General features: G+C 43.2%; 3 protein-coding genes and 1 long non-coding RNA gene across 7 annotated transcripts; 2 read left to right on the top strand and 2 right to left on the bottom strand.

Annotated features, from left to right (window-relative positions):
• Positions 1–96: 96 nt before the first annotated feature.
• Positions 97–1677, bottom strand: LOC125760741 (COP9 signalosome complex subunit 4). Its single transcript, XM_049421167.1, has 4 exons — positions 1383–1677; positions 1046–1301; positions 313–989; positions 97–242 (listed from the first exon to the last, which is right to left on the bottom strand). Exons 1-4 carry the CDS (start codon positions 1543–1545, stop codon positions 109–111), a joined length of 1230 nt encoding a protein of 409 aa, XP_049277124.1. The 5' UTR covers positions 1546–1677; the 3' UTR covers positions 97–108.
• Positions 1678–2579: 902 nt separating this feature from the next.
• Positions 2580–6039, bottom strand: LOC125760752 (voltage-dependent anion-selective channel-like). Its single transcript, XM_049421185.1, has 5 exons — positions 5878–6039; positions 3550–3869; positions 3190–3417; positions 2900–3108; positions 2580–2826 (listed from the first exon to the last, which is right to left on the bottom strand). Exons 2-5 carry the CDS (start codon positions 3867–3869, stop codon positions 2735–2737), a joined length of 849 nt encoding a protein of 282 aa, XP_049277142.1. The 5' UTR covers positions 5878–6039; the 3' UTR covers positions 2580–2734.
• Positions 4397–5974, top strand: LOC125760765 (uncharacterized). Its single transcript, XR_007418050.1, has 2 exons — positions 4397–4716; positions 5400–5974. It is a non-coding gene; the product is annotated as an uncharacterized LOC125760765 (long non-coding RNA).
• A 1786-nt stretch (positions 6040–7825) lies between the features above and the next one.
• Positions 7826–9779, top strand: LOC125760750 (caspase-like). 4 transcript variants are annotated; one of them, XM_049421178.1, is made up of 4 exons: positions 7826–8012; positions 8089–8185; positions 8367–8712; positions 8781–9779. In XM_049421178.1, exons 2-4 carry the CDS (start codon positions 8183–8185, stop codon positions 9302–9304), a joined length of 873 nt encoding a protein of 290 aa, XP_049277135.1. In that variant the 5' UTR covers positions 7826–8012; positions 8089–8182; the 3' UTR covers positions 9305–9779. The 4 variants fall into 4 exon arrangements, with proteins under 4 accessions (XP_049277135.1, XP_049277136.1, XP_049277138.1 ...); XM_049421179.1 differs by having other exon boundaries at positions 8372–8712; XM_049421181.1 differs by lacking the exon at positions 8089–8185.
• Positions 9780–9964: the final 185 nt, after the last annotated feature.

Genomic DNA, 9964 nt, shown 5'->3' on the forward strand with positions numbered 1-9964 from the left:
GTTTTCATCTCGTAAGGAAACATTTTTTGTCCAGAATAGAATTAATGACAAATTATTTATTTACTGCAATTTTCAATTACATCAATATCGGTGCGCAATGTGAACAGTTTATGTGCACATTTCCTCCTCCATTATTTTGCTCATCCAGTCTGGTTCTGCGGCACCAATCTTCTCAATCAATCCGTTCAGCTGATAGCATAGTCCCTGAATTTGTTTGTCCCACTGTGGCAGCACTTCGCGAGCTAGAAAAGAAGAAAGAAACGGATAATATTTTATACCATTCGAGGATCATTTCGCTCCGATCTGTCTTACTTTCAAAGTGTACAACACCATCAATCTGATCGATGTAACCGTTCATGCGGCCCTCGGTAATCATTTGGCTTGCGATCCGTTCCGCTTTCGGCGGAGGTATCTCGAGCAGTGCGCCCAGCTCTTCGAACGTAATGTTGTTGTACAGTTTGCTGGCCGATAAGAGATTGTGCTCGAACACGGCCCGATCCAGTATAGAAGAGCCATCGAGTGTGCTTGCCTTCTGATGCAGCTGTAGCAGTGCCTCAAACTCCTGCAGCTCCGAACGACGAATAATGCGATCGAGATACATTTTCTCCAGAATGGAGTAGGCCGGTAAATGTTGGCAGCGTTCATCCTTGAACAGGGTTGCTAACATGCGCGATCGTTGCTGCCCGGCGGATGCTAGTACGGTGCAGATTAGTGCCTTCTTCAGTGCCGTCATACGTTCACCCTCGTCAACGATCGTACGGTAGGAAAGCTCATTATAACGTTGAGCGGCTTCGATAAACTTACGGCGATAATCAAGCACACGCGCATAGCACACCTTGTACAGAATCTGCAGCATTTCATCCTTAGTGTCGGCCTGCAGAATCGAGGCACGATTGATAAACGCTTCCGCTTGTACCGGATCTTCGTCCTCTAGGTAGAGGCGGGCTATTTTCAGGTATGTTTCCAATTTGTAGTCCAGAGGATAAGGTCTAGAAGAAAGAACATTACAGCAACCGATGGAGTTAATGGTAGAGAGCAAACCTACTTTTGTCCAGTTTCCAATGGGATACCACCGAGAACGTTAGCCGCTTCCTTCCAGTTTTGATTACGTTCGTAAATCTGTGCCAAATGTTGCCGAATGCAAGCGACTTGCTCCTCAAACGAAATCACCCTCGGTTGCACCTTGTCCAGTGTGAAATGTGCGACGGATTTTGATATATCATCGGGAAGCTTAGTAAGGTGGGTGCTAACGTCGGATAGAAGCTGGCGTGAAATAACCAAGCTGACATGCTCATTCAGGACTGCCGGACGAAAAGCACATCAATACATTTAAATTATCAATCGGGTACAAAGGATAAGGATATTTGCAACATTAAACTTACTAGCTTCGATGAACAGTTTCAATGTTTCGATCAACTCGCTGTCGGTATTGAGCAAACTCTGGTCCAACAACGAACGATACTTATCCACCTGCTCCTTATGTATGCCGGACGAGTTGGTCAATGCCACCAGCTGGGTACGAAGTGTATTCACCGATATGGCCATTATTTTTGCGCAAAATTGCAATGAAAACACCCGGTTTGGTTGCGTGCCGTACAGGAAGGAAAAAAGGGAATTTTGTTTTGATTTGCTTTCTTGTCGCAACTGTCAAAACATTCCACATCCCTTTGGGAACAGCGAAGGCAATGACACATTCTTTGTTGAGGGTAACTTTTGAATTTTAAAAAGTTCGTTAAAGTTTCTTATTAGATGCTCTGCATGAAAATAGTATTTCCGCGAAATTGAACTTCGTTTTACCGTGTTTTAGGTACGCATTGAAAACTTCCAGTTCGTCCATGCAACTATTTATTCATTCAATATATCCAAAACTTGGGTTCCGCCCGTATGTTTGTTTTCTACAGAAAATTATCCATTCCGGAGAAATCTCAAGCCAAGAGAGGGATTGGCAAAACATTAAAGCTGAAGTGCATGCTATAAATTGAATCGGAAATTCGAGAGGTTTTAGTAGCTTTAGCCCAGGTTTATTCCATATTCCTCTCGGTAGCATTGATCGACGTTTATTGGCTAGTCTAACAGTAAATTACGTTATTCTTATCCTTTTGAGTGTCTATTTCGGCAGCTTCGTGTTAGTGATGATACACATGTACGTCCTTAAGCTGACTTGCAAGCTGGTAAAGTGTGTAATGTGCTTTCCATAGTATGTTGAGCATGTTGTTTGTGAATTGAAAGCCTTCGGTAACTTCCGTGCGAAATAGCAATGGTACGTGCTTTCGATGGATAGAAACTATTGTTTGCACCGGTGTTTTGTAAGATTTAGTGTATCGCGTGCTATGGTTGAAATGCGCTTGGCGATCAGCGCGTAGAATGCACCACATTAAATCAACAAAATCGATTAGCGTTTCTCCGTGGAAGGACGTCTTGTCGTTACCGTTAGCTGCTGGTGCTTGCTGCTGTTGTTGTTGTCATTCTCTTAAATAATGCAGTTTGTCTGTGATTCTGTGCTTCTTTACCATTGGCCAGCTGTATAGGGTTGGATTTCCGCGGTTCTCAATTTATTTAAACTGTAGCATTAGTAGGTATATGTGGTAAGGATTCCCTCGATCGTTTAATATTTCTTAAAACACTTTGCAAACTACACCCAATGCAGCCCCTTCATCGTATCCGCAACACCTGGTTTTGCGCACGGGGCTAGTGTGGGGGGGTGGAAAAGGGCGCAAGAACACAAAAACGGCACTTAGGCCTCCAGCTCTAGAGCGACACCAATCTTGTGGCCGCCAGCGTTGAAGTTCTTGCCATCAACGAGCGTGGACAATGTCAGAGTAATACCTGCGTGATCAGGGAAAAAGGACAGATTAGCTTCATGCGAGCCTTTCCGCTGAGCTTTCGCTAACCAACTTACCATCGCGAAGCTTCTGCTGGTAGCCGAGACCGATCTGGCTCTGGTTGTTGACCTTAGCACGGACGCAAGCATCCTTGTCCAAGTCGTACTTGGCAGCCATGCCAAACTTCGTGGCATTCGAGCCCGAGGCCCAGGACAGCTGTACGGCCGTCTCCAAACGATCGTTGCACCGCTGATAGATCAGACCACCGAACTCACGGCCATCATTACTGTGAAAAGAGCGACCAATTAATTAAGAACGATCTAATTCCGATTATTGTGCACAATTTGCTAATAAAAAAAACACTTACACGTTGGTGTGCAGAACAAAATCTCCGGCCGAGTAGCCGAGAGCGAAGTTGTTAGCGGTGATTTTCGACTTCTGAGAGTCAAATGCAACCTGGTAACCGGCCAACCAGCCCTGATAGTTAGCGACACCGGACGCATTGACCAGCGGTCCGCTCAGGTCAACGTTGAAGTCAGCATCGACACGAACGCGGTCGTGCGAGTAGGCAGTCTTGAAGCGTCCAGTTTTGCTTCTGTAGGACAAAGTGAAAACGTTAGTACCGCGTCTACCATTATTTCGTGGATCGTTGCCATTGTATTCCGGTTCCTTGCGCCGATATTTGTATGACACGGCGTAACCGAACGAGCGTCGTGACGGCACGTACCCAGTATGCGGCACAAACATGCCATCGAACGAAACCTTCAGTCCCTTGACCAGCTGGTTTTCGACCGACACCTCCGAGGTGAGCGTGTTGTCTGTGTTCCATTTCTCCGAGAAGTTCAGACCGTACTCCTTCACTTTGTACTTGGTTTCCAGCGAACCGAACACCTTGCCGGTGTCCTGGTTCGAGTGGCCGCTCGTGCTGAATTCCACGCCCGAGTTGGTCTTGGTCTTCACATCCAGCTTCCACAGGCCGAAGTGGTAACCTTTGTTGAAGACATCGCGGGCCTGTTTGCCGAGATCGGAGTACGATGGTGGAGCCATCTGGGGAAGAGACAGTCAAACACAGTACGGATGGCATTAGAAGTATTCACGCTAATCGTCGCACGAAGGGAGAAGCAATGCATTTGGCCGCATGGTGCACCAGCACGTGCACGGATATCTTCAAATGCAAACGTTTCGTGTACGTTTTGTTGTGTGTTGTCGTGTGAACGGCGTGTCTAAGATTTATATTTAGAATTAGTCTTCTCTGGCTTCTTTTCCGAGCATGCATCGTGACTGCATCGATACAAAGCGAAAAAAAAGCGCTGCACAGAGATGCCGGTAGGTGATTAGAGAGCATTGGGGATGATGTTGTTATTGACATCTAATCAAGTAAGCTCTCCATTCCCACCATTCCTCATGACTGCTCCTACTAGATCAAATCAATCTTGACCGTTGCCAGGGAGATGAATATTATTACACAGCGTACAATGAACTTGTGCTTTTGTTCGTTCGGTATGCAAACAGAAAGGATATATAAATCTACCCATCTACGTTATATCATCTGTAAGCAGAAAAAAAACCCACAATAACACATTATACAATTCCTTTTTCCTTTGCAGAGTCGCGCTATCGGCAGTTGTTTACTGACCTTGCTCTAAATCGTCTTTCAATATTTGTTTTATCAACGTCGTATATCAAACTGAAGATCACTGCCGATCCTCCATCGCGCTGGCACTTGGGGACACGGTGACAACAACTCACCAGATTTAGTGACGTAACCAGGCAGAGTAGAGCTCAAAGCGCGTGGTCCGGGTCTGTCACTAAGGCAGGCAGCAGACGAATCGGTTTACCACTGCTTTACTCTTTCTGTCATATGTGGAATAGGCGCTCTCCCGCAACGAAAACCGTACGCATAGTAGTTTCTCATCCTTCGCTCTTTTGCTAAAGCCGGCTTTTTTATCGTATGATGAAAATATCTTATCACACCCTCGGTGTCCCTATATTGCACAGAAACAAACGCATCTTCCTAGGGTGGAAAGGCGTATGATAAATTAATTAACTGTCACGGTCATTTCATCACCATCGTAACATCCCGTGATTGTGCGGTTCCATCGTCCCAATTGGTAGACGCATGGAAAGGTAATCTATTTGCGCACCAAACCATGTACCGAGGTGTGTACTTGCGCTGGCCAATTTCATTCTAAACGCTTACATAATTCTTTTTTGCGTACTGTACAGAATAAGGCATCACTATTCAGTGATGTGGTGTGTTGTTTGGTAGAGGTCCCGTGCTACATCACTTATTCCACACGGTCGATTCCAACGCAATACGTGTGATGAATTGGAATTTCCATGGAATCGACAAAATCAAAGCGTTGAATCTAATGGATAAAAACAATCCTCATCTAATTGGTATCAATTTCTAGCTGTCACTCATGGAAATGATTTGGATAAAAAGCTTCTAAATTCTCTTACAACAGTAGACTATTTGTTCGAAATGCATTGAAAATGACTGTCGCTTCACACACGTGAAATCAGCCATATTGATTTTTTTTTGTTTTTTCTTCTGTTGATTTCATGGCCTACCAGGATACCCGTACTAGCCGTGAGCGTTAGGTTTGGAAAAGAATAAGGAAATATTCCGATGGTCACACGCTAGTGGCGTCCTATTGTCGCTTAGCGTATCACCACAAAGCAGAAGAAAGCATACAGCAGCCACCCGAAACAATGGATTCTTATGAAATTTATCGATTGATTATGTAATCCTAAACTGCACTAAATGCCGGCATGTGATCCTTTCCAACGAAATGCGATCGAATGTACAGTGCGCCTCGGTCATCATAGGCACAGCATAAAACAATTTTTGCAACACTTAAGCGTCGACCAAAGCTGAACACACGTTTCTATTGTGGGTGAGGCTGGTTCAACAGCGATTTCGGCTACCCCGGATGATTATGTCGTGGCTCTCGACGGCACGCTCTACACTTTCATCGACCTCGGAAAGGCGACGGATTTCAGTAAAAAAAAAACCCTAAAGGAAATAAACACACTTGCTATTGGTACTTACTATTATGCACTGAGTGTTTTAATTCACGTTACAACACGGAAAACACGAGAAAAATCTCTTTTTCTTGCACAGAAATTAGCGAAATGCCACGGAGAAATGGGCACGCACACGGGTTCCGGGTCGAAATTTTTTCACGAGTGAGAAAAACGCTAGTGGTGGTCGGAAAGTAGTCGGAGCTATAGTTCCTTCATCGCTCGTATGGCACACCGGGCTGCCTACGGTCACAATTTAATTTATTTATGTTTTTCAAACTGTGTGCCCATTATTAGAAATGGCAGTTATGAGCAAATATTTCACAAATTTAGGATGGTATACTTTGCTTATTTTACCATTATCGTTATGTAATTAATGATTTCGCACGTTCAGAAGATTAATTTCTAAAACTATCCCCTTGCTTTAAAATATTGATGCGTGTTTGTAATTATTGCATATTTTAAAAGTTCCTCAGCAATGCACACGTGCATAATCAATACTGCAACCACGCTATGAATGCATAATGCATTTACGTTCTTCAGCGCGATTTTAACTGTAGGTTGTTTTCCTGTAAATTAGTATTCCTAGTGGCCAGCGCCTTGTAGCAAGTATTTACAATGGAAGCGGAGCAATATTTTAGAAGCTTTTTCAATTTTTACAGACACCATCGAATCGATCCAGCGGACAAAACGAATCCATTCAAGCTAAACCCCTACTACCATAAACTATTCATCGTGAGTTCTGTTCTTATTCTTCTGTCCTGTCTATCGTTGGGATTTTTCGGCAAATCGATCGAGGAAAACTTAATTCCCAATGCAAACTGCATCAGTCGAATGATTAATTGGTTCTCGCTTAGCTCGACGATGATCACCGCTTTTGTCGTTGCTTGGGAATCATTGGCAACTTGCAAGGAAGATGTGCAAATATGGAATACATTCCATGCCATCGAGATCGCACTGAATGTGTGCAATCGCAATTCGAGAATCATTTTTTCCAACACTCAACGGCTGTATAAAGTGATATTTTACACACTCATAGCGCTACTGTGCGCAATGGCAGTAATTTTACTGATCCAGTACCGGCAAATGCATAGAGCATTGATTGATTATATAATCGTTTTTGAGTTGCTTGGTACCGTGGATATACTACGAATGCTGCATATGTTGCTTTATATTCGCATTTTGACGAGCTACCTGCACAAGCTGAAGGAAGATATCCGGATAGCTGTGGTGATCATCAATGCAGGAACAAACCATGCTTGTGAGATTCAAGATCAGCTAAAAAGATGCTGCACGAGCTACTTTCTGTGCATGAAAGCATTCGAACAGATACAAGATCAATTTTCGTGGGGCCTTTGCATGGTGTGCCTTAAGTTCAGCATCATTTTATGGAATGAAATTTATTGGTCTGTGTATCGAGCCATCATGGAAACATCGTTTGAATGTAGGTGCACCAAGTCGAATCTTTCCGATTGGATTTCGAATAATCGTTCTTCTCTTCTAGTATACTGCCTAAACGTGATTCCTTACAATTTTATCTTTATGAGCTTCACCTGGTCCTGCGAGAGCTTGTCGGCAGAGGTAACATTTTTACAACAACTGCTGTATACGGTGAATATGAATAGGGCATCAGAGTCGATCAAAGTACGAATCACACAGCTAATGCTGCTGCTAGATCACAAAGTTTTCTTCGTCGACGCGTTCGGCATATGTAGAGTATCGTACAAACTTATCGTTCAAGTAAGTCAACTGATGGTTTTGGTCCGATGGAAAGTACAACTATTACTTTCCCATTTTAGTATGCCATTTCCGGAGCAACAAAAGTCTCTTTTATTACTCAAATCATGAAGGACTTTTTCATCGACTTGCAGCTTCGATAATAATGCATCACACAAAATATGTCATATTATAGTTGTCCACCTCGTTCCCATTATCGCACCCATAGTGATCTGTTGTTCCTTCGCGCACTGACAGTTCAAATGCGTATTCGCTTGAAAGTTGTTTTGTGTAAATAAAAGTCTGTCGAATAGATGATGAGTCACAAATTTCGTTTTCGCCAAATTTTAAGCGTATTTTACCTCTCATCATCCGCACTGCGAAGCGTGCATAAACACTTTAGTATTTGTGTTCTTTAACTTTTGACTGCCGACAATCGAAACTTTGGTACGGGTTTGTTTCACAACGAATAATTAATCAAAACACATCGAGAGTAATTTTGTTGTTTCCTTCGCCTATATAGACCAACGACCAAATATTTCCAGTGTTTTAAGTTGTATTTTCATCCCCAATAAGTCCTCCAAGTAGTATTGTTTTGTTAATTTTATCCCGCCCTAATGGTAAGTAGAATATAATGTAGCAAAAAAAAATCTCCTTCGAAATGTCCTTTGCGCAAATGCGCGTATTGTGTACATGAAAAGTTCTTTGTTCTACGTTCCCATTCCAAAGCCAGCGAGATCCGTCAGCTGATTGTGTGCGTTCGTTTTTGATTAATTTGTTTATTTTGAATACCATTTCCAGCACAGCTTCAGTAGCATGTTTAACAAAAAGCAGCAAGACAGCAGCGATACAAGGCGAATACCGCACGGTTCACCCACCGCTAGTTCCTCACAGACGAATGGGATAATCCGACCAGCATACGTCATTGAACGGTACGCCGCGTACTATCCGATGAACCATAAACGGCGGGGCATGGCCCTGCTGTTCTCGCACAACAAGTACAATGTACGCAATGTGCCGCTTCCAGTACGCGAAGGAAGTGCCGTAGATTGCAAACGACTGAAAGAAACGCTAGACTTATTCGGGTTCGATGTGAAGGTTTATCAGGATTTTAAGTTGGAGGAAATCAAAGGCGTTGTAGAGACGGGTAAGAGCATGACCGCACATTGGAATGGAATTGCATTGTAAATAGTTTTGTCTTACAATCACTTACAGTTTCTGCATTGGATCACAAGGATAACGACTGCATCCTAATAGCCGTGCTTACGCACGGCGAGGAAGGTGATTACGTGTACGCTCACGATGTTTCGTACGAACTCTCCACTATCTGGAGTCACTTCACTGCCGACAACTGTCCATCCCTGGCGGGACGTCCGAAAATATTTCTCGTACAAGCTTGCCGTGGCAGTAAGCTAGACAACGGAGTAAAAGTACAGAAGGACGGTGTCGCACGGTACAGCATCCCGACGCATGCCGATTTTCTGTTTGCATACGCAACCATCCCTGGCTTTATGGCCTTCCGGAATACAACCGAGGGATCGTGGTTTATTAACGAACTATGCAAGGAGATGCAGGAAAACGGGCACAAGTACGATCTTGTCACACTGCTCACGTTCGTTACGCAGAAGGTAGCGTACGATCATGAATCCGTGTCCAATCTTCCGGAGTTTAATATGCGCAAACAGACACCGTGCGTCGTGTCCATGCTGACCCGTTTGCTGTTGTTCAACCAGGTTTAACGAAGCAATTCCTTTCACGCAACCATTTTAGTCATCAATCTCGGTTGGTTGTATGTTAGCTGATGCGGGAATGCATGCCCAAGGCAGTTTTTACTAATTTTAACCTTCTACCTCATGTGGTTTTGTCTCTAGTTTAATCAGTTCGAATAAGAAATATTTTTTATGTAAGGTTACCAGTCAACAAATTAACACGTTTATTCGGTTGGGCAATGACACCAAATATGTTTACGTGAAACATAATTTCGTTATACGAACTTTACAAAACAGCACCACCGATGGACACTCTTTACAAAACATTCGGAACGAAAGTATAATTGCATATTCGATATAAAAAAGCAAATAACAAAAATCTCTAAATTATTTTTAAAAAATCGTATTGAACAACGATTTAAATCAATAATTTATTCTTAAAACTTTTTACTATGTACAACACTGATGAAAAGCAATAATAAAGCACGTAAAATTTTAACCAAAATTGTACTAACAGTGAAAAGTTAATGTTTATGTAGAATGAAAACATTGCACTGATGCACTTAGATTGCATAGGGGGCGAGAGAGAAAATTTCCCTTCGAAAACTACCCTTAAACAGGTGTTCGCAACCCCATGTGATTGGTGAGAGGGAGCGCCATAGAAAGAGAGACCCTTTTCCGATTGGAATG

Source organism: Anopheles funestus, chromosome 2RL, assembly GCF_943734845.2.
Source record: "Anopheles funestus chromosome 2RL, idAnoFuneDA-416_04, whole genome shotgun sequence".
NCBI classification, from domain to species: Eukaryota; Metazoa; Arthropoda; class Insecta; order Diptera; family Culicidae; genus Anopheles; species Anopheles funestus.

What these genes read in the sequence shown, in the direction of transcription:
- LOC125760741 (XM_049421167.1), bottom strand. Translation starts at nt 1,545, where the DNA reads ATGGCCATATCGGTGAATACACTTCGTACCCAGCTGGTGGCATTGACC. An exon ending in GAAACTGTTCATCGAAGCTA is followed by an intron (nt 1,302 to 1,382) that starts GTAAGTTTAATG and finishes TTCGTCCGGCAG; the next exon opens with TCCTGAATGAGCATGTCAGC. An exon ending in CCATTGGAAACTGGACAAAA is followed by an intron (nt 990 to 1,045) that starts GTAGGTTTGCTC and finishes TCTTTCTTCTAG; the next exon opens with ACCTTATCCTCTGGACTACA.
- LOC125760752 (XM_049421185.1), bottom strand. Translation starts at nt 3,869, where the DNA reads ATGGCTCCACCATCGTACTCCGATCTCGGCAAACAGGCCCGCGATGTC. An exon ending in ATGTTTGTGCCGCATACTGG is followed by an intron (nt 3,418 to 3,549) that starts GTACGTGCCGTC and finishes TTTGTCCTACAG; the next exon opens with AAGCAAAACTGGACGCTTCA. An exon ending in TTTGTTCTGCACACCAACGT is followed by an intron (nt 3,109 to 3,189) that starts GTAAGTGTTTTT and finishes CTCTTTTCACAG; the next exon opens with TAATGATGGCCGTGAGTTCG.
- LOC125760750 (XM_049421178.1), top strand. An exon ending in CAAAGGCGTTGTAGAGACGG is followed by an intron (nt 8,713 to 8,780) that starts GTAAGAGCATGA and finishes AATCACTTACAG; the next exon opens with TTTCTGCATTGGATCACAAG.